The sequence below is a fragment of the Glycine soja genome, chromosome 13 (genome assembly GCF_004193775.1).
Source record: "Glycine soja cultivar W05 chromosome 13, ASM419377v2, whole genome shotgun sequence".
Lineage (NCBI taxonomy): Eukaryota > Viridiplantae > Streptophyta > Magnoliopsida > Fabales > Fabaceae > Glycine > Glycine soja.
In genome coordinates, this window is record NC_041014.1 from 27,045,775 (window position 1) to 27,070,913 (window position 25,139).

General features: G+C 31.0%; 1 protein-coding gene across 1 annotated transcript; it reads left to right on the forward strand.

Annotated features, from left to right (window-relative positions):
* The first annotated feature begins 2,818 nt into the window (after positions 1-2,818).
* On the forward strand, positions 2,819-7,078 carry LOC114381421 (GDSL esterase/lipase At5g03610-like). The gene is made up of 4 exons (XM_028340670.1): positions 2,819-3,042; positions 3,412-3,624; positions 5,269-5,540; positions 6,347-7,078. Exons 1-4 carry the CDS (start codon positions 2,976-2,978, stop codon positions 6,866-6,868), a joined length of 1,074 nt encoding a protein of 357 aa, XP_028196471.1. The 5' UTR covers positions 2,819-2,975; the 3' UTR covers positions 6,869-7,078.
* The last annotated feature ends 18,061 nt before the right edge of the window (positions 7,079-25,139 follow it).

Below are 25,139 nucleotides of genomic sequence, written 5' to 3' on the forward strand. Positions count from 1 at the left end.
GAGAGAGATACCTCACGAATGGTTGCAAGATGCTTAGTTTCTTCTTCAACACGACCAAGCTGAAGCTGAACCTTTTCTTTGACCCTCTCTCTTTTTTTGCTTTCTTTGCTTTGTGTTGGCCTTGAAATGATGAGGCTACAGTGCTCTGCTTCCTTCCCCTATTGTGAGTGCGCTTCTTATGTTATCTGGGTTGGGTTTCCCCTTTTCTAGCGTCAAACCCCTCTTTGCCTTTATGGACCAAACACATTTACTTTCTATTCCAAAATTAATAATCAAATACCACCAACGTTCAAATAAAAACAAACAAATTTAATTTCTATAACAATCCCTCTCTGCCTCGCAACCACAACAACGCATCGTACGGCATCCCCGAAAAAGGTCTCTGGAAAAAAAATTAGGAAGAAGCTACAAGGCAGCAAAACCATCACCAGATAGGAAGAGCAAGTCTGAAGGGCTACCTACACCATGCACCGCCACCGCGACGTCTCAGTCCTCAGCGGAAATGGTTTTGCCGCCTGGTACTGTTTGTTGCCACCGTTGTCGGGTGGAAATGGTAATGGCTGGCGCAAAGGAATCACAGATTAAATATTAATTAAAAAATAACGAAAAGGAGAGGAGTCGAAAAGGAGAGAGTCGAAACCCTAGAGAGGAGTCGAAGAGGAGAGGGGGAGACTGAGACTCAGAGAGAGAAAAGGAGGAGTGGAAGAGTCGCAGATTAAATATTAATTAAAAAAACAGCGAAAAGTCTTCTAAGGCGGTTTTTTCAAAACCATCTTAGAATGACAACCTTCTAAGGCGATTTTCGTAAAATCGTCTTCGTTAAAAATACCTTATTTACAAAATTGTCACCGCCTTATATACTAAGGCGGTTCTTTAGCAACTGATGTCGTTTCGCTGTCGTAGAAAGTGCATTTTATAATAGTGAATTCTTTTACAAAATATTTTAAAAACCTTAAAAGATTCATGTTTATATGCAAGTATATCCATGTAAAGAAAAACATATTAAAATATTATAGATTATAGACTTGATATATGCACAAGGTACAAATTATAATTCTAGTTTTATATAATTAAAACAATATTTAAGGATCATACAAAAATTTATTATTCTCACGAGAGTTTTCGTTATATATTATCATTTATTACTCAATTTGTAAATCTTCAATTATTTTCATATGAGTGAAGTGCCCACTTCACTGGTATGAAATGATGAGAGTGGAGCAAAAAGAATAATATATCAAATTAATATATTTTTTCTTGAAAAAAACATTTATTAAAAATATCCTCTCCTACTTATATTTTTTTTCTTAATAAAACCTTTATTAAAAAAAATATGCTATCCTACTTTTGTCTTTTTTTAAAAAACTTAATTTCTTAAAAATATTAAGTGCTGCGGTGCTTTTGGATGCATGCATGCGCACCGTAAGATAACGGTTCCTGCATATTCATATTCATCTTGGTGTGTTTGCGAAAAATTTACTTCCATAATTCAAGTTCCATACATTTCAATACTGATCTTTGTTTCTTTTTTTTTTTAACAAGTTCAGAGAAAATGTTAAATTACAATTTTGAGTCCGGTTAATTCCTCAAATCCATGATTTTGAAGTTCCTAATTTTTAATTGTAACATTTGATCTCTTAATTTAAAAAATTGATAATTTTGATTCATTGGTTAGATTATTAACTAATAATTGTGATGGGTAGAGTTAATATGTTAGTTATAAACTATTTTTTTCAAAATTAATTATGAATGAATTAAAAAATATTAATTATTAAATACTGAATTTGGAAAATTAAGGGACTAAAATTATAAATTATTTTGTAGTTTAAATTAGTTAGATGATTTTTTTTTCCAATAAATTTACAATCTAATCAAAACATAACTAATTGGTTGAATTTTATTATAATAATAATTATTATTATAATCAAAACATAACTAATTGGTTGAACTTTATTATAATTATTATTATTATTGAACTTAGTTGACTTGAAATCCAACCTTATATTATACTCATCCACAAATTTATGATATAAGTTAATTAATGATTAAATAATATTACTAGTGTAAAATCTCTTTATATTGCCATAATCTTTCTCTTTATCTCTTTTTTAAGAGTAGTATAACGTGTTTCGATAATCAGCGTCCCAAAATTAAAAGAAAAAAAATTATTGTAAAAATTATAGGAAAAGGCAACAAAAATTATGAATAACACAATTTTACACCACTTAATCAAAATCTTTCTACTTTAAGTGTTTTAACACTAGTTAGCATTTGCCTACTAATTAACAACACACTACTTTCTGATCTTAAATATAAGAAAAAAAAACATTTTTGTTTTAAATATAAAAAAAATTAATTAACTTTACCTTATTTAATATTATTATCTCTAGAATATTATTCATTTAATTGAAATTTTAATTTCAATAATTCTTTTTTTATTCTCGATACTAAGTTTTAAAGAATGACAAGTTAAGAGAAATATTAGTTTTTAGTTGAGATTGATGCTATTAATTATGGTTCATTAACTTTTAACATAAATATTTTTTCTTATATTTTGACACATGAGGAAGTATGTTTTAACAAGTACTTAATTACAATGAATATTTTATTCGAGTCTAGAAATTAGAAAATAGACCGAACTAGTTTTTCATTCGAGTCTTGTGTGACCCTCTCCGTGTCTTCACCACACAGCCCAACGACAAATTAAACCGCACTCATAATCATTGAATTCTTTGTTTAAAAAATCTCCATATTCCAAGCTTTGGCCACGTCTTTCTCCTTCCTCTTACTATAAAAAGCCAAAATCCATCAATCATCATCATCATATACAATTATACATCTTCACTTCTCTCCCCGCTCATTCTAGCACATTAATTCTTTCCCTCAACAGATTAAGCTTATAATCATTTCTTGAGCTTTTCTTTCCACCCTCCTTTTAACAATTTCACTTGAAATAGCTCATTCCATAGCAATTCATGATGGACTCGCACAAGCAACTATTTTTCCTCTCATTTCTTCCCCTACTACTTCTACTTCTCTCAGGTATGATTAATTACGATTATATACAAATAACATATCTTAAATATGCTCCTCTATCTTGTTAAGAAAAAACCATATAAAATTAATCTTTGATCATATATATGTAACTATCACTTAATGATTTTCCTTAACCAGTTAGAGCATGTTCTTGTATCCATTTCAAACGAAGCATTGATACCAAAAGGACGCGTTTGTGCAAAAGGACCTACACTCACTTCCTTTTGCGTTCAATTAATTGCGTTGAACCGTTGGATTTGTCTTAGAATTTACGCCGCAACAAGTTGAACGGAAAACCAGACATAAACTTAATCAAAAGCCGAAACCTTAAATAATCGAGCTAGCTATATTGTTTGTTCATTATTATTATTACAGGGCATATGGGGCTGCAATTAACTGAGGCTCACTTGCAACGCCATGAGATGAATTATCCCCCGAAAATGTTGTTGGTTTTTGGGGACTCGTATGTTGATACCGGGAACACGAGAATAGATCAAGCTGGATCGTGGAAAAACCCTTATGGTGTAACTTTTCCCGGAAAACCAGCCGGTAGATTCTCCGATGGTAGAGTTCTAACCGACTTCATTGGTACGTGTCCCTCTCTCTCTCTGTATGGAACACTGAGAAAGTGCATTTTTCTTCTCTTTCTCAAGAAAAGCTATATATGCGTTTCAAATTCAGATGCTTTGATCAATTCCTATGTATAATGAATAAAGGAAAATAATTAAGTATATGCTTTCGTGACACCTCCGCAGGTGTAAATTGCTTTCGGAGAGATAACAAACAAGAGATAGAAATTAATAAATATAAGAAATAAAAAATACACATATTGTGATGAGAGTATAAAAGTTGAATGTAAGAAATTAAAATCAGAATTGATGATGAATAATTACAACAATATGTGACCCTACTGATCATAGTTTTTGCATGGGTGGGGTTCATTTCTTCGCTGGCTTTCCCACTTTATCTTTCTTGTGCAATATATTATCTATAAGATTTGCGGATATGTGTCTGACTTTAGTCACGTTATTCGGAGCCAGTGAATTGCTACATTATTGAGTGGGATAAGAGAACATAAAAAAAGTTACATTATTGTGCTTGTGCTGTCTTATTTTTAAGACAATGTTCATTATTACAGTCATGTTTCCCGTTAAGACGACTATACATACCCATGTTGCATACTTCGCATTTTTTTGAGTAAAAAAAACTGTTTCTTACACATTTTTAGTTACTAAATTCTAATTTTGGAATTCTAACAGAAATCACGTACATGATAAGGATCTCCCTCCCTCTTTTTCTTTTTTATTACACATAGATAACTCATTTTGATCACATGGAAATACTGCTAGAGCATTCTTTACTTTTTCAACTCACGTTTAGTCAGCCAGATACACTTTCGTCTTTATACAACCTGTAACTCATGATTTGAAGTTAAATTTAAGACAACCTATGAGTAAGTAATTTTTTTATAGAAAAATTTTAATTGTTAATATTTTTAGTTTTTGTTATCAGCAAGATTCGAACTCATAGCTGTTTTCTCTTTCATTCTCCCTTTACCCCTAGACTAATCTCTACCTGTGAGTAAGTAATTAATATATAATTTCATAATAAATCTTCTCTAAAATGTATAGCTAGTATATATTTTTCAATCTTACATTTGAACAAGTCTTCTCCTAAACTTTTTCCTATAAAAATAAACAAGTCCTTCGGCTTTAACGTATGGATATTTTTCTTTCCTTGGAGCTTTTATCACCACTAGTCCTGTTCTAGCTGGACCGCTACAGCTTTCTCCGTAAAAGCACCTTTGGACCGTTATGCTATGTATCATTTATTTATTGATTTGAAAAATGTTACTAAATGATATGAACTGACTAAACTAAATGTGAAGATAAATGAAAATAATATTATATTTTATCAGTTTTTGTTACTAGCAATTTTTTGGTTTGTACTAAAATATCATAGCAGATAGCTTTAATACAAGGATGTTTCAGCCAATTAATTACTAAATTCTTATTCATAAAGTTATATTATTCTTAACTAATTTTAAAAATCCTATTTTTTTTCATGGCATCAACTAATCAACCAATTTATCTCACACGTTTTCTCTTTGTTATATAAAAATTCACATAAAGATATTGTACAAATACATTTTTTTTAATTCATAAGTTTTTTTTTGTCTTTCTGATCCATCTTGCAACACCTAATTAATTATGAAACTATATACTGGTGCAGCTAAGTATTTGGGAATCAAATCGCCAGTTCCGTACAAATTCAGGAAACTGATGCTGAAACAATTGAAATCTGGGATGAATTTTGCATATGGTGGCACTGGTGTGTTTGACACGTCCTCCAAAAACCCAAACATGACAATCCAAATCGATTTTTTGAAGCAATTGATAAAAGAACATGTGTACACGACCTCAGATCTGAACAACTCAGTGGCCTATGTTTCCGTAGCTGGAAATGATTACAATTTCTACTTGGCCACAAATGGATCTATTGAGGTAAATTAACTCGAATAGTTTTATACTAGTTGCCTGTTGTTTTCTCCATGGGTGTGAATAAACATTTGCAAACTAGGGTTTTTTATGCTTTTTATTTTGTAAAATTAAATTTGAAATTAAGTAATTCATATTTTTATATTTTATTTACAAAAATATATCGTCTCAAAAAAACTATAATGAAAAATAATGTAAATTTTAACCTTGGGTGCAAGTTACATAGAAGCTGCAACTAGTCACGTTTACAAGTACTTTATGTCTTTAAAAAGAATGCTAACATCCTATGCTTATTCACTGATCACAGCTAATACACAAAAGAGGATCGAGTATTACCAATATAATTTTTAATACATTTCTTATAGCATACTTTTTCATAGTTAAAATTTATTTAAAACTGTTAAATTATTTATAAGTAGAGTTCATTAAATAAAGATGAGATTTACACAATTTTATAGTTTCGCAGCTTCGCGACTAGGGGGACCTGTCATAGAAGCTTTGTCCTTTGTACAGAGATTATTATGAACTTACTAAATGACTAGCGGAACACTAGCTAAGCTAAAAAAGAGTATTAATTACCTTCAATCAAATCAATAGTCAATAATAAAGATTGTTATCAAAAGGATGTATTAAAAAATGTGTTGTTATTTTTTTTAATTCATCTATAGGAATCCAAAATAGATTTAGGAGTTTTACACTATGCTCAACCAATTGATTAGCTAGACTTCTCCTTTTAGTGTTGCTACTATTTTAATTATTCATATTCATTTTACTTACTAAATTTTCACTTTTCCCCCATTGAATGTATATAGGGTTTCCCGTCTTTCATCGCCTCAGTGGTTAACCAAACTGCCACTAACTTGCTTCACATCCAAAGGTTGGGAGTGAGAAAAATTGTTGTGGGTGGTCTACAACCCCTTGGATGTCTTCCTTCCTCCACAGCCTTATCTTCATTCCAACAATGTAATAGCACATTCAACGACCTCATAGGTCTCCACAACAAACTATTGAACCAAGCCGTGACCAAGTTGAACCAAAAAAGCAAGGATAACTCCACCTTCATAGTTCTTGACCTTTTCGACACTTTCATGTCAGTGTTAAACCACCCATCTACCAATAACATTAAGGACCCTCTCAAGCCTTGCTGCGTAGGGTTAAGTAGCCAAGATTTTTGTGGGAGCGTGGACGAGAGAAATGTTAAGCAATATAAGGTTTGTGACAGTCCCAAATCAGCTTTCTTTTGGGATCTCTTGCACCCAACTCAAGCAGGTTGGCATGCTGTGTATAATAAGTTGCAAACGACGACGAGTGCTCTTCGTCGACTTCGATACTAAAGAGTAGAGAGTTATGCATCATAGCTATTTCTAGGCCTTTTGTTTGTTGTATTTTAATAATGCACCCTCTTTTCGTTTGTTGATTTATCCTCAAATTCTGATTTGTTTGTATTTATCCCAAATGGTTTCTCTTTTATGGGTGCAATGTTTAAACAGATAGTTCTTTTTGTGAGAGAAATAAATCTGTAAGTTAGTGAATCTGTTTTGAAATTATTGTTATTTAATGATAATTTATCGAAACAAAATTGAAAATGATTCGGTTAAATTTATAGCATACTAATAATGGTTAGTCATAATGAAGTGAAATTTAAAGACCAAACAAATTTTAATTGCAAATACGTAATCAAATCTTGGAGTTGATATTCTGAGGAAAGAATTTACTACTGAAAAAAGTTTCGGGAAAACATGTATTTAAACAATTGAACTAAATTCTTTGGTTAATTAGGTGTAAAATAGGAATTATATATTATAAGATTTTAAAAAAATATTAAAGATAATTTTTAATTGGTTGATAATATAAAATTACTGTGTATATCAAAATTAAATTCTTAAAAGTATGTGTTGAATATTTTTCCTTTTAATATTTTTTTCTTTCTATGAATATCAATTAGATGTGACTTTTTGTTTTTAAAGATTGAACTTGAACAACACCAAACAAGTGAATAAATTGATGTGGAGTTGTTTAAGTTTAAAGATCTTAAGTTGGAGTCTGAATATGTAACTATTACGTATTTAAAGAAAATATTTTATTATAATGATTTTATTTAATTTGAACATGATTGTTGAAGGATAAATGTAGTTTTAAAAAAACAATCACACTTCACCTTTCAGGAAAACAATAGCTTGGTTCTCAAATCTAGTAAAGGCGGTAATATATTTTATCTATCAAGGGATTATATCGTCCATTTTCACGTATACTTTAAAATTGATTAAAAAACACAAATGGGCCTCTATAAAAACCTCAAGCTGATCACAAGCTAGGCGAAAAAGAAAAAAACAAACAAACAAAACCTATATATCTAAAAAATAACAAAACAGACATGTGGCCTATGAGGTTTCTTGAATACAAAGCCCGCCCAGAAAAACAGAGAAAATAGAAACAAATCTCAATTGGAACAAATAAAAAAAAAAGAGCCCAATTGGACTCTAGGGGGAGTGTTGAAAAATTAGAATCCCACACTGGTTGGAATAAGACAAAAGCAAACAGTTTATAAGTTGGGTGGTTGTGTCTAAATGTAGTCTAGAATATTTTTGGACCTACTCCAACTTATTGATCAAATTGGACCTGATATAAAATTCAATAAATTACTAGCAATTGTTTCCTGCACCTTCCATCACCTCCCAAAAATTCTTAAATAGTAAAAAATATCTCTAATCTTAACACCTCTTGCGTGCTGTCCCTCCTTAAATAGTACAGTGACAGCTTGAAAAGGAATAACAGAGAAGTCAGATCTTCCAAGCGCCCCCTCTTCCCTGCCAATTCTTGCATCGTCGTCCTCTTTTACCAAAAAGGTTCGATCCTCCATCGTGAGAGAGGTTGTTGAGTTCAAATTTCACATTAGAATTGTGATTTGGTTCTTGCAACGATTGTGTTTGCATTTGCATCTAATTATGATCTTCTCCCTTTGGTTCGCCCTTGCATTGTATCCTACATTGTTTCTACCATGTTTGTTGTCACACACGAAGTGTGGCCAATAATGCCATCGACATGCATGATGTCATCAACAGATGAAACATGCTTCACATAGGCATGACAAAATAAACACAAATCCTATAATACTCGCAAAAGTATCCGTAAGTCAGAGGATGATTACTCACTTATTAGAGTTAGGGATAGGTGTGGATATGAGTACAGTAGTACCTGTTCCGTTCCGCACATGTCATATATATGTATGTGTAAATAATTTATATTATACATATACTTTTATGTAAAGAAAAATTACATTTTTCTAATTCAGTTGATATTCTAAAGTCATGGTTTATGTTTTCCAATTCAAGTGTTGGTGTTGTAATTAAGGTTATTAGACTAAGATCTATCATATTGATTTTGGTTTGTAAATTTCATATTAACACTTTTAAGTTAAGACCAATATTATCCATATGCTTCCAAATAACATTTTGGTTTTGAATTGACTTATAAATCTCAAACATTATTTTGTGCAGCATGATGGTATTATATTTAACATATATTATATTATATTTGATTCATTCTATTTAAGAATAAATTTATATATGTATATCGTCATCACATAATATTCAAGTTTAATTATAGATTTTGTTAAGCAATTAAAAATCAATTTGTTGAATTGGTTATATTTGTAATGTTGTTTATTTATGACTTAAATTTGAATCAATCAATGTTATGTTTGTTTGTTTCTAATATTATGTGAGGTTGCTTAGATTATATAAGAGTGAATTTTTAATTTATTTTAGTAATTTTTAATTAATATATTTTTTATTTATTAAATTTATATATAATAAAGTGAGTTACGAGTGTGAATATGAACATATAGATACCTAACAAGTACGTGATAAAGATTAAAGTTGTTACCTGTACTAATATGAGACTAGGTATGGGTATTTTTTTAAACGTGGATATACGGATAAGTACTATAGAACCTTATCCATTATCATCCCTAACTTCAAAGGCAAAAGCTCCAATGAGATCTGCTTCTCCACATCGATGTTTCTCCAAGGTTCCACCATCACTTTGGAATTTTCTTCATAGATCGGAGAATCGTGGGAAGGGGTTTAACTTTGATGCAAACAATTGAAAATTCTTGGTGGTTTCTATGACAGGACTACTTGAGGTTGGGGATTTTGTCCACAGGACTACTTGAGTCTTTTGGGAGGTGAAAAAATAAATTGGAGGTGAAAGAGACAAATGCCTAAGTTGCTGCTATGGATATGTCAACATTGTCATAGACACTTATGTACACATCTCAATTTTACTAAGCACACCTCCTGTCCCTTCTCTTTATTTTTTAATTACCCTTTTTATCCTAAACCGTTATACCCCTTGGACCCCCTTTTTATCTTCCATAAACCTGTCTCTTGTTCGCACTCACGCTCTACAGTGTCGTCCATCTCAATTTCGTCTTGTCTTTGTCTTCTGTAACTCCATCACGTACAGGTCATCCTAAACCCTCTCTTCTTTCGCAGCTATTCTTTCCAGAAACATAAAGTGTAGACAATTGCCACTTGGGAATTGGGATATTCTCAGTTAGTCTTGGGATGTTCATGAACCCATTTAATCCAATGAAAACCGAAAAAACCAACACAAGAAACTGAAAATCTAATAAACCAAAAATCAAACGGATAACAAAATTGAAAACAGAAATTTTATATTAGATTTGATCGGATTTCAGATTTAATATTCAAAATGGATCATATCTTAACCAAATTTATATATATATATATATATATATATATATATATATATATATATTCATAATTTGATGATATCACTTTATGTTTATATTTTTATTTCTTATATATTTGTCACATTCTCATATAACTTATACCTATTTGTAAAAGATATATTTAATTAAAGATAATTTTTTATTAATTATTTTAGTTAAGATGCTAAATATAGTTATATAATGACATAAAAATAAAATATTTGATATTTTAAATAAATTTTTATTAAATTTGTAATATATCATTATTTATTTAATCTTTTCTCAAAAAATTAAAAATATGATTAAAACTAAAAATTGATCTGATCTAGACCGCATCAAAATAGATAGAATAAAATTAAAGTTTTGATCAAAATTGATTGAATAATAAATTAAAGTAATTATTTTCTTTATAACCAATTCAATCCAATCGGTCAATATCCTAGTTAGTAGGGAATACCCTAGTTAGCCTAGTATGTGATTGTGATGGGTTAAAAGCACTGTTTGACACTTTAACCCAACTTATTTTAGCACTAGGATCACCATGTAGATTTAACAATTGTGTTATCCCCAAGCACAGACCAACCAATATAGGGGGTGACACTTAGGGATGGATATGAGTCGAGCCGTTTGTCAACGGCTTATGGCTCAATCTATTTAAGGCTCGGCTTGACTTGTTTACTATAAAGGTTAAGTTCAAGCTTTTTAAAAAAAATTAGATAAAAAGGCCAAAGCCAAACTATAAAAAAAGCTTGTTAAGCTTGATAAGCCGACTTGTTTAAATAATAATAATAATAACTATTATCTATACCATTTTCATAGAATTACGAATAACAGGGTGAAGTGACATAAAGTGCTTAGAGAGTTCACTTGCATGTGAAAAATTTTCAAAAAGAAAAAAGACTCAAGTTAAAAGCATAATGCAACCAGATTAATACTTCCAAAGAAAAGAATATTTTGTAAAGACATTTTTAGACAATTTAAATACTTTTATTTGGCTATATTAGTATAAATCATCTCTAATCCATACATTTTTTAATATTATGCTCTCTTTTTTCATTTTCTTTTTATATACTTTGTGTTTAAATAAGTTGAATTTAATATAATTTTCTTTATCAATTATTTTTGGATTTGTACATTACTTATACCAAATTTTATAAGTTTCTTTTTTTAATTAATATTTTATTAGGTTTTAGCTCGTAGGTCAAGCCAGACTTTTATGCAAACTGAGCTGAACCTTTAAACCTCAACAGTCCAACAGTGTGTAGACTCACGCCCAACATGACGTCTAGTTGTTTCATCTTCTTGTGGAACTTCAGATGTTGATACATGAGAAAAAGGGACATTACCAGTTGGGACTTCAGGAGCTTGTGTGGAATCACTTGGTGGGGAAGAAATTTCAGGATTCATTGCTGGAACTTCAGATGTTGATTCATGAGAAAGAGGGACATTACCAGTTGGGACTTCAGGAGCTTGTGTGGAATCACTTGGTGAGGGACATTGTGGTTGAGGTGCTGATTTTTGTGGATTTCTAAAACGCTTCACCTTTGGCATGACTACATATTCATGACAACAATATTAAGAGAAAAATAAATAAAGAATAATAAAATTTAAGATGACATACTATCAAAATTAAAACAAGATTAAAATAATTAATAAATGAAATAATAACATTTATAAGTCAATCAACTATATCATATTTAGGAAAGTGTCAATTTCTTACTATTTTAGGAGTTACAATTCAATCAACTATATCATCATTTAGATGGTTTGTAGCCAATTGTACATATTGATCATCAAGCCTAGAAAATTGTACAAGTTGTTGCTCTTGGTATGGCTCATTTTCATATGCATTTTCTTCTACTTCTTCTCCCATGTCATATAAATCTCTTGGCTTTATGTGTACAACAACACTCCATCCTTCATTGACTACATCATCTACATAATACACCATTTGTGCCTGAGATGCTTCAATGTATGGTTCATGTTCTTCACGATCACCAATATGAATCAATCTATCAAAGTTAACACAATTAAAATTCCAACAATCCTTTTTATACCCTCTATCTCGTGTAGTATCAGCCCATTTACATTTAAGAAGAATAACAGAGAATCGACTATAGTAGTTAATCTCAATGATATCTTCCAACTTCCCATAATAAGGTAAATCTGCTTGCCTTAAGTTGCCATCAACGCTACTTGAAACACATGATGTGTTAGATGTTAAGAAAACACCATTGTTTTGTGTTTTTAATCCTTCTACTCGAGCCAAGGTTCGAAATTTGAACCCATTAATATTATATGCAGTAAATCTTGTTGCATTGTCCAAGGGTCCTTGTGCTAAAAACTTTAGATCAGTAGACATTTCATTCATTGTATCTGGATTCATAATCTAAAAAAATTGGAAGTTAGAGTTTGAAACAAAGACGGTAAAAAAATCCCTATCCACTAAATGACTACTCACCCGCTTTCTAAACCAATCAACAAACTCTTTATTGACTTCTTTCTCTATCTCTATAAATGAAGGTCTTCTTCCTCTTGAACTCCTTTTTATGAATTCTCTAAATTCACTACATAAATTAATTATTATAATCAATACACATGACTGTTATTTATAAGTAGTATAACAATAAAAGTTTATGTCACTTTACTTACTCCACAAATGGTGTGACTATAGTGCAATTAAGGAGCACATATTGATGAGCTTGCAATTTTTGCATTGGAGTTAAAGTGAACATTGAACAAGCTCTTACTGGTTTTCCAATTTGTGGGAAGATAGAGGACACAAAAAAAGTTTCATTATCAATTGGGTTATCACAAACACTTTTAGGTCTATTGAACCTTGTCTCAATATCTTCAACGTACCGAGAACAAAAGGTAAGAGACTCTTCAGCTAAATACCCCTCAGCTATAGATCCTTCAGGTTGTGCCTTGTTTCTCACAAAGGATTTTAAGTGACCTAATTCCCTATAGAAATAACTAACAATTAAAGAGTGTACAAGTAAGATATTTGTAATATAACATCATAAATTTAAATTATTTAAATCATTACCTCTCTACTGGATACATATATCAATAATGCACTGGGCCTCCAAGTTTTGCTTCCTCTATAAGATGAACAGTTAAATGAACCATAACTGTGAAGAATGATGGAAGGAATAACATTTCTAAGTGGCATAGTGTAACCACAATGCGATCTTGGAGCAACTGAAGTTCGGGAAGATTTCAAGTTTTACCACAAAGTATTCTAAAAAAAGAACAGAACTCCACTAAGACAGAAGTCACATGGTCTGGCAACAAGTTAAGAATTTTTAGTGGTAGCAATTGTTCCATAATAATATGGCAATTGTGACTTTTTAACCCAGATATTTTATTAAGTTTCTCATCAATACATCTGGAAATGTTACTTGAGTAACCATCTGGTACTGTAATAGTCTTCAAAGTTTTCAAAAATAACTTTTTGGTACCACGTGTTAGTGAAAACAAAGCAAGGTGATACTTTCCATTATCATCTGGCCAAAGATAAGGCCTTAAGCCCATTTCTTTTAAGTCTTTTCGAGCATTAAGGTTGTCTTTTGATTTATCCTTCTCATGGAGCAATGTATACATGACATTGTCGCATACATTTTTTTCAATATGCATAAAATCTAGATTATGTCGTAACAAGTTAGACTCCCAATATGGAAGTTCAAAGAATATGCTTCTTTTATTCCACTGTGTGACTTCTTGTCTAGATCTTTTTCTTGTTCCATTTTGAATAGCTCCAATTCCAAATGTAGTATTAATATATTCCACTTGTCGAAAAATGTCAGATCCAAATAATTTTAATGGTGGGTTTCGTTCTTCTATGCTTCCATCAAAGCGAACACGGTTCAATCTAAATTTATGATTTCTACTTAGAAAACGATGATGCCCCATAAAACACCACTTGTTACAATTTCGAAGGCGACAAGGTTCCGCATCTAAATTGCAAGTTGGGCAAGCCAATCCTGTGTGTATGTTCCAACCAGATAAGATGCCTAAGCCAGGAAAGTCACTAATTGTCCACATAAGAGCTGCTCACATTCTAAAATTTTCATTTAAGGATGAGTCATAGGTGTCCACACCACTCCATAACTCACGTAACTCCTCTACAAGGGGCTTTAGGTACGCATCTATGTTATTTCCAGGAGATTGCTTGCCTGGAATGATCATTGATAGAATGAAGGAAGTGTGGTTCATACATATCCAAGGTGGAAGATTATATGGAATTAAGAAAACTGGCTAGATGCTATAGGTAGAACTCAAGGTCCTAGCAGGATTAAAACCATCAGTAGCAAGGCCTAAGCAAACATTTCGAGGATCTGAAGAAAACTCAGGATGGATTAAATCAAATGTCTTCCATGCCTCTCCATCTCTTGGATGCCTTAACAACCCATCTTTATTGTCTTCCAAAACATGTCATCTCATATCTTTTGCAGTCTTACGACATGTGAACAATCTTTGCAATCTTGGTTTCAATGAAAAGTAACATAAAACCTTTGCAGCTATTTTCTTCTTCTTGTTGGGTTTCCATCTAGATGTACCACAATGCTTACAAGCATCCAAACTTTTTTCATCATCTCCCAAATACAACATGCAGTGTTTTGGACAAGCATCTATCTTTTTATAATTAAGACCAAGCTTGTTAATAATTTTCTTTGCCTCATAAATAGAAGGAGGAAACTTTGCTTTTTCAAATGCGTCATTTAACAAATCCAATATCATAGTCATTGCCTTGTCGCTTAATCCACACAAAATTTTTATATGATATAATTTGATTATAAATTCTAGTTTTGTGTATTTGCTTCCTTCATACAATGTTTGGCTCCCATCATTTAGAAGCTCATAAAAGCCATTATGATCTTCTCTTGGTTCATCATTTACTATTTCATCTTCATTTAATGGTTGTGATGCACCTACATTAGGGTCATGTTGCCTATATTGTTCAAATGCGTCATTGATCATCATTTCCATTGGGTTTTGAGGTTGAACACCACTATCTTGGAAAACATCTTCCACTTGAGAAGATTCTAATGCTTGCTTTTCACCATGAAGATCCCATATAACATAGTTTTGAGGAAATGGTTTATATAGCAAGTGATCTTCAACTATGTCTCTAGTTTGCCATTTCATAAATCCACATTTTGGACATGGACATCGAATCGTTTCTCCTACAACTCCATTCTTAAAAGCAAAATCTAAGAATTTACTCAAACCAATGGAGTAATCAATTGAGTTTCGGGCCTTTGAAATCCATGACTTATCCATTACAAAAGATACCTAAACAAAATTATAATATAAATTAAGAAGAAAACTATAATAGTTATTCTAACTAAAAAGAATAATTGGTGGGGGAAGAAGCATAACCTAAGATTCAATACCAATTTTTATGTTACAGCTACTACCATATATGTTATAAAATAAGAATAGGTATTTAGAATAAAAACCAATGGAACCAACAAAAAAATGAATTACAAAAAATTATAATAAATTGTACTTGTTAGCTAACTAGTAGATGTCGTAACATAAAAATACTATCATGAAAATGTAATGTACGTTGTAAACACATAAAAATAAAGATTACAATGTTTAATCAAAATAAGAGAGAGATGAATTACCTTTGAACTTCCAATAAATGAAAGCAGGGGAATGTGTCTTTTGTTATTGCCTAACCAATTTCAACACCTCTCAAGAACTTCAACTACAAGCTAAAAAAAATAAGGAAATTAAGTTAGTATTATATACGACAAGTTAGTATATATTTCCATTGGGCTGACATATATGTACTAAATAAATGCATTGAGGCAACAAAATGGAACGGCCCACCAAACCACACACATGAGCTGGTGGACCAGACCCAAAGTAAGGAGTGGGGCCTGTTATAGCTGCAGATACTTGAGTCATTATGTGGGTATGCTTCCTAAGAAACTTTGTTTTCTTTATATGAATATATTAATATACTCTCCTTCCAACCAATGAAATCATGTATAAAATCAAACTCTGTTTTGTAACATAGCTGCTTAAAAGTTAAATAACTATTATTTTAGGTTCATAACCTTTTTTTAGTTTAATTTTGATACACTACTTGTATATTTGTTTTTACACCATCGACATATTAGAAATTAATATAAATATAATTTCAATTATATGACAATTCAAAATTAAATGAATATTGTAATTCTTGTAAGGGAGGAAGAGAGTTCCAATTCAATCTCTCAATTTCATATTCACTCAAAAATGTCATTGCAAACTATTAGAGAGGGCAGAGGTGGCCTTTTATAGGCAAAACAAAACAACAAAATATGAAGGCTCAACAACAAATTAATACAATAAAGTATTAGAACTTAATTGCTTAGGAAAAATGATGGTGCTTCCAAGTTCTAAATGTGTTAGGCAGTGCATTAATTTTAGAGCTGCAATCTTTGCATTCAATTTTCGTAGCTTCTCTCCACTCTTCTAGTTAGGTGGCGGTGCTATATTATTTCTTTTATAATAAGTTTGATTTTTCTTACTCTCCACTCTCCACTCCGCGCGTGTGTTTCCCATTTCTCTCACTTACTGTGGATTTTGTCTGGAAAATGGAGACTACACTGTCACGCTCCATTTTGCAGAGATAGCGTTCACTGATGATGATACATATAAGAGCCTAGGGAGGCGTATATTTGATATTTACATTCAGGTATTTTATGGTTAATTTAATCATGTTTCTAATTTGGTCAGCAACATATTTGATAGAGAATGAAGACTTTTAAGTTCAAAGGATTAATTATTTAGAAATTTAATATCTAAAATAAATATTTTAGATCAATCTTAGGATAAAAATTATATCTAAAATAAATGTTTATAATTTAATCATGTTTCTAATTTTTATCTAAAATAAATCTTTTTTGTTTTTGATTTCTTGGTGGAATTGGAATATTGGGTCTTCATATTCTCATTGGTGTATGCATACTATGATTGTCAACAAGTATAAAATTTATGGATATATAAGAATTTCCACCTTTCTCTGAAGTTTATACTTTACTTACATGATGTAAACAGATTAAAAATATAAGGTGTTGATGGAACATTTTATTAGACGGAGAAGAAAAATAGAGATATAAAGCACGTCGTAAAAACATAGAGTTAAATAAAATAAAGAGGTAAAAAAAAGTCACTGCACAATATTTATTTTTAAGATCATTTTCTATTGTTTAATTCGTGAGGCTTTTATATAAATCCAAGTTTAATTTGCCACGTACATGTAAACATATAGAATATAACATCACATAAGTAGATCAAATTGGCTCTACATAGTGCTTTTGACTTGTAGAATTATTCGCTAGTCACTATATTATTTTCAATAGAATCTAGACTGTATATATTTAAAACTATAAAAGTGAAAAGCCATTTGGGTTTGGATTTGAAATATTGCAGAGAAAACTGGTATGAAAGGATTTCAATATTGCAAATGAAGCAGGAGGAGTTGGAAAGGAAAAAACTGGTATGGAAGGATTTCAATATTGCAAATGAATCAGGAGGAGTTGGAAAGGAAAAAACTAGTATGGAAGGATTTGAAATATTGCAGAGAAAACTGGTATGGAAGTCATTTGGCCCTACTGCTTAGTCTTCTCAACTTTCATCACTAGACTCGGTCATCCTAACACTCCAATTAGGCATTACCAATAACTTACCATTTCGTGAAGGAAATATTCCAATTTGCTAAATAACAGAACACATCAACTGGCTCTATAGTCAACCCCACATTTTACATGCTCTCTCTCCCGTTCGCACCTCACTATTGTTGTCTTCACTCATTGAGTCAAATAATTCATCTCGGGTATACCAAATTCTAATTTTAATAATAATAAATCAAGTATTTTTTCACGAGATGAATTCTGTGTCCATCACAATATCTGGGGAAGTGATGTACGACTGAGTGGCCCCCACCCACTCCAATTGATAATCACAATAGATTAGAAAAGACTCTTTTGGTATGGGTCCAACCCCGAATGGGTAAATTAATGCCTCACTCACTCTTTGCACCGCACCGCACTACACAAACATCCATGATTTCTCTCGCATACACATTGCAAAACAAGGGAAAGAAACACCAGAGAAAAATAAAAATAGTGTCCAGACAATACACATGCCAGAAGATAAGATATATTAAAATAAATAAAAATAGTGCTTCCGAAGATAATTGTGCAATACCTGGCCTTATTTTCTCTTTGAATCCTTCGAATCTCTTCGTCTTGTTGTATATCCTGCAAGCAAAACACATGCTTGTATCAAATGTGTATTGATTTTTTCTGAATATATACATAAAAAAAAAGAAAAAAGAAAACGAAGATGATTATTTGATTAATTAGAACAAAAATAAGAAAAGAGCAACGGACCTTTGAACAAAGAGAGAAAGTACCTTTGAAGAGCGGGGTTTTGGGAAGCGAGAGAAGAAAAGAAAAATCAAAGTCTGGAGCGAGAAACCGAGAGAAATTTTAGGGGTAATCTGAAGAGAGGGGTTTTGGGAATCTTTAATGAAGAGAAATAGGAAGCTGTGACTGAAAGAGAGGTTTTGTGATTTTTTTTAGAGGGAATTTTTTTTTTAGGGGTTTTGTGATTTTTTTGAGAGGGAATTTTTTTTGGAGGGGTTTTGTGATTTTTTTTAAGAAGGAATTTTTTTTTTTTGAGGGATTTTGTGATTTTTTTGAGAGGAAATTTTTTTTTTGCCGGAAAAAAAACATGATTTATTTTATTTTAAAGAGAAAAAAGTGGAAAAATAATATTTAATTAGCAGAGGTTATAAACCTCCCCAAATTAAGCACAAAAAATTGTAGTTTTTAATAAATTAAGGAGGTTTCTAAAACCTCCGCAAAATAACCTTCATTATTTAACATTTTTTTTGTAGTGCAATAAAATATAGTACATTATTTCCTGATTTTATCAATTTATTAATCTAAAATTTTTCACAACTCAATCATGTATGATAGAAACATCAAACCTACTTCCTTCATTTGTGTCATTTCCCCACCAATTTGTTTCCTTCGTTTCCATTTTTTTTTCTTCATCTTGGTGTCCTCTTCACTCCTACTTTTCCCTTTTATTTTTAGTTGAAAAGTATCTAAAAATTCCTAAAATTCCCATGCCTGAGAGCTTTACATGTAACACTTTTTTCAGAGTTTTTTATTCAATGTGAAACCAAGCACATACTGATGATGTGAAACCAAACACATATTACACCAAGATGGCTTCAGCTTCAACACTACCATTATTACTATAGCTTGCATAAAAAAGAAACAAAAAAAAAGATGAGGACATTAGAGGAAAAAAATGCAAAATAACACCTTTATAATTCAAGACTGCCCTATCAATCCTATTTTTGCAATCCATGCATGGCCAAAATGCTGTAACTTTCAGCATTGTCATTGTTGTTGTAACTCTTTTTAATGTTGTTATGACATGAATTAACACTAATATTTCTAACTTATAATTTTTTCTTTGATGTCATACATGTTTACTTCATTATTTTTATTATTATAATTGTACTACATGTACTAATATTTCCTATCTCTTAATTTTTTATTTCTTGTCATGCATGATTGTTACTATTATTATTATTATTATGATTATTATTATTATAAATTATGCAGGAGGCAGTTAAAGGCATGTTCTTAATTTAATAATACCCATTGAATTTTTAAAACAATACAATCAATTTTACATTATAATATGTCAACCTTTTTGTGACATTCACAGTCAAAAAAAGTCTTTAGCCACTTACACCACTAACTAGCTTGATAATAAGTTAATTGTCTATTCATGTCCAACCTTCACACGTTGTCTGCAAATGCTTCACAGTTCCAAGACGTTCAATTGCCTCAAGTTAAATCCTTGCACAAGCCAACGATTAATCATCTACATCTACTACTTCACACCACCAAAACATAGTACTTTAACCTACACACTTCGCTTCAACTTTACCAAAACCAGTCCTTCACACACCCCATCACCATGAATTCGTGTTCATCAACTGCGTCCAACAAGGTGAGTATAAACCGAATACTCACAAATTATCTCTATTCATCTCATTATTTTTTCCTTGCTTTTGATTCCATCTTTCATCCATACCCTGCATCAAAATTGGTCATCTTGCCGTCAATTTTTGCCATTCGACTGCTTGAAATTTAGGACAGAGATGTTTGTGGTTTCTAGGTTTGCATGCATCATTGTCTATGCATAGTAACTTGCAAGAATAGTTACTAAATTTTGTTTCATGGCCCAAATTGTTATTCCGTGGACACACAGTTTTATTACTTAAATTAACCTACACTTCTAAATTATATCTCATGTCTGAATAGTACCCATCTTTAACGCCTTTTATTTAAGTTCTTTCTAGATGTCATAATTTCATGACTCTAGATATTTTAATTTTGGAAACCTGCAACATTGTTTTATTTTCTGTATTTTTTTGTCCTTATGGATGTTTTTCGCTGCTAGTGTCATGTTGTCTTTATTTCCTGCATGTTCAAATGGTTATGCTTTACAGATGATGTAATATGCATGTTCTGTTTTGACATTTAATTGATGAAAATAATTAAAACTGTTCCAGAAAAAAAATAACTAATACTCACATCGACATTGTGTTATCTCAGACATTGGGTAGTGCAATCATGTTGTCTTTATTTCCTGAATATTCGAATGGTTATGTTTTAGAGACCATGTAATATGCATGTTCTATTTTGACATTTCCTTAATAAAAATAATAAAACGTATCCCAACATTGTGTGTTCTTAGAACACATACATATATAATAATTTATATTTTTTGGCTCTGTAATTGTTCAATCTATGTCCACATATTGCACAGTCAAACATCTTCTGTTTCATCAACGCTAAAATTCAATACCATCACAAATTAGCCAATTGGTTGTACTGCTTTTGTTTGGATTTAATTCAGTTATATTAATAACTTACTTGGATACTTGACTCATACCTAATCATAAACATTGTCTGTTTTGTAGTTTTGATCATGCTGATTATTTTCATCAATTGTATTAAGCTTCCTACCTATTTTAATTATTATCAACCTTTGTCCACAAATTGCACACTCAAACTTCTTCCATTTCATCAATCCTCAAATTCATGACCATATGCTTTGATCTTTTGCTTCCATGAGTATATACAAATTAGAGATTTGGTTGTACTGCTGTTGGTTTGATTTCATTCAGTTAATTTTCCTACTTGCATATATCCTAGATTTACTTACCTAAGGATGAAGTTTAGTATACTTAATATTAATGATGTCTTATATGCATTCTCTATTATGTTCTTTTCATTACACTCATTCAAAACTATGAAACTTTCTTCCATGTCTGGTTTTATTTTAATTAATATTTCGCCATCCTAATAGTCACATGTAAAAAAACTTAAACTCAATTAGTATTCAATTTCATTAACAGCACAATTAAGGTCTACAAATATCACTTTTCTTGCCTTCTATTTCATTTTTTTTGCCAAACTCCATCAATTGGTTTGTAATATGTTATGCCAATCAAATTGATTAATATGCATGTTCTCTTTTGTATATTTTTAAGCATTGATTTACACAACTGATTATAATATTACCAAATCGTGCCCTCTATTTCTTTCCAACATCAACAAACATAAATTTTCTTGCTAAGACAACATACTCAAATGCTAACTTCTATTTTTTCAAAATGGTCTCTCACTGCAGATCAGAAATTCAATTATCAGCCGCCCATTAATATTACAGTTTAGAGCAGCATTCCATTGTGACAGGGTAAAATAAAATGCCTACTTTGCCTACTTTTGCCAACACTACTTTGGATATTATTTTAGTTTTGATTAAGAGTGTCTTCTTCCTTTCAGGACACCATACAAATACCAACTTTCTACCACCAGCAATGGCAGCCAGACTATCCAGAAATCATGCAATTTAAATATGATGGGGCCCCTTATGAAATCCGACTGAGGCAACACAAAGGGAAATGTTACTTTGCTAACGGCTTCACAAGATTCAAGAAAGAATTCAAAATTTATGAGTCCATAACCATAATTTTTTTTCCTGTGACCACCTCTCCATATTCAACTTGCACTTCAATCCAACAATACACCAGCAGACATGTGGAAGACCACACTGTAGCTCAAGGAAACATATATGGACTCTTACCATCACTCAATGTATCCTTGGTGCCCCCTATCCATTGGTAAAAAATTAATCACTATTCATACTATTTATATTAATCTTTAATTAAATGCTATTTTTTCCCATATAGCAACTTCCGCCCTCTGTCACAGCATGCCTTATCCACTGTGGTTAGCACATGACAATTTTGAAAAGGTCCGGACCTCCGCTACAATGGCCTGTTGTAGTGATTGACGCTGGAATTGGTGATAAATACGTGGTTCAACCATGGTATCAATTCCTTGAAGAGAGCGCGTGATTTCAGCCACGAGGATGAAATTTCCTTCTACTATAGACGCATCGAAAAGATTTAGGAGATTGTCATCAGACGTCAAAAAGATAGGGACGACAACGACACAAAATAGATCTTAGTTTAATCATTAAATTGATTTTGTTATTTTGCCAAAACAACTTCTCCAATATGACCAACAATTTTAGTTATATTTTACATATTGTATATGAATTCCCTACCATTGTAATTACTTCAATCAAAGTTTATCAATGCTAACTCTATTTAAATTTACATACTATCTTTCATTTTATTTCTACTTTACAAAACCAATAAAAATACATGCTAAAGAAATTACAAACAATCTGGGCGTACGCACGAGTTGTAGACTAGTTTTAATAAAATTTAAAGTTTGATTTAACAGTACCAAATTTATAATTAGTGGATGTGGCCATGTGGGGTTATTGGTTCACAGGTGGAGCATGGGAAATTTGTTTGTTTCAAAGATTGAGCTGCAAGAATGGGTGAGGAGTGCAAAGGAGAATCGAGAATAGGCAAATTTACAAGTTCACAAATTCAATACCAAATTTGTACAAGCCTCTCCAAATCTGATCTGGACGGTCCATGTTTCTTTTATTAAAATCCGATGGCTACTAACTCTTGGTCCACCGGTGGACAACCTATTCAGTAGGTCTATCGTAGAAATTGCCGAATTTGTTATTAAGTATATATATATATATATTTGTCAGGAAGGGAACAATAAACACTATTAGAAATAATAATTTGAACACATACAATTAGTATAAAACAATTGTACGTCAAACAGACACTCATAGAAGCAACTTGCTTAGTTGATCTTTACATTAAACATGATTATTCTACAACAAAAATCATATATTACAAATTCACTGTTGAAAGAAGTACTCTATAAATTAAATACTATAACCATTATAAATTTAAAATAACACTAGTTACATAATGTTAAGCATTTATTAAATAAAATTAATATAATTATAATGTGATTGGTTCAATTTTAATAATAAGACTTGAAAATTGAATAATTCCGTGTAAAGTATACAGTTTTTTAAATTTTTTATTTTTGTGAGTTTTCTAACGATTTTTTGTCAACTTTTTAGTCATATTTGCTCTCTTAATCAATTATTTTTTCCATCCATCGTGAACTTAGCTAAATATATCGATCTTTTACTTTCTCTCATTTCTTTTCTTTATTTCTTCTCTATCTTTCTCGATTTTCATCTACACCTATCTACCAAATATTCGAGTCCCAACAGTAAGGTGAACGTTCCATACAGTCTTCTCTATATAGTATTTAATTTGGGAAGAAATTAATTAAAATAAAAAGACGGATAATATTGTAATAATTCAAGACAATCCTAAAGTTTTAACCATATATGAATCCAGGAATACTTTATTCAACTATAGAAAATGGTTTTAGGTCATGTTGTATTTCTGTGATGACGCGAGTAATGAGAAAGAACTGCTATGCTTACTTGTTAGTGGCGTTTAAGGAATTCTTGTGATGAATTAAAAAAAAATTGTTGTGCTAGCTCAAACGCTCACGGCTCAATCAGGGAAATCTGAGAATTTTAAGGGTAGAGAATAGATTTTTTTTTATCTATACAAAACAAAGTTAGTATTAAATAATTTATAATAATTTGTATATTATTTTATATTTAATTAATTGAATTACACTTTTTTAATAGAAGTACTGATATTTGTTCCATTAAAATTTAGGTCCATTGTCCATCCAATATACTTGATTAACTGCATGTATAAATATGATTAATCTTATTTTATAAGTAGTTAAAAATATATAATACAATTTAAAATTTAATAAATATTGATATGTAGTTAAAAATTGGTTAAATTGAGTAATTGACATGCAATCATTATTGGTTCTAAGGAATGTTTGGAGGGGTGATGACACTAAACTTATGATTGAAGGGGTAAAAAAAACATACTTTCAAATAATTAAGGGATTAGTGTAATATATAAGGTGGCTCAATGTAATATTTTTAAACAATTAAAAAATTTTATTTTTTTATTTTTATTGGTAAATGTTATATTTATTAATTATTAATTTTTTTATTAGTAGAAAGAATCAAATCGATTATGTTTCTTTAAAATTTTTTGTTAATTACCAAACTAACCTTAATATAAGGATGACAAATATAATTTTTTATTCATTCTCGTATATATGTGTTCAGCCCCCCTTTAATTCAAGTCTGGTTCAACCCTGTAATATGGTCAATCAATGCTCCTTTCATTTGCATCATCAATAGGCAATTTGGCATGTGCCCCTTGTTAATCTGCTACGCTAATATAAGTTCCTCTTTCAATCATTTTATTTGAAAAGTGGAGCCGATGGAAATATATAATACTACATAGCCTGTGAAAATATAATATTACATAGCTTGTG

Coding starts and splice junctions, on each gene's coding strand:
- LOC114381421 (XM_028340670.1), top strand. CDS start 2,976: ATGATGGACTCGCACAAGCAACTATTTTTCCTCTCATTTCTTCCCCTA. Junction 3,043..3,411: donor ACTACTTCTACTTCTCTCAG/GTATGATTAATT, acceptor TTATTATTACAG/GGCATATGGGGCTGCAATTA. Junction 3,625..5,268: donor AGTTCTAACCGACTTCATTG/GTACGTGTCCCT, acceptor ATACTGGTGCAG/CTAAGTATTTGGGAATCAAA.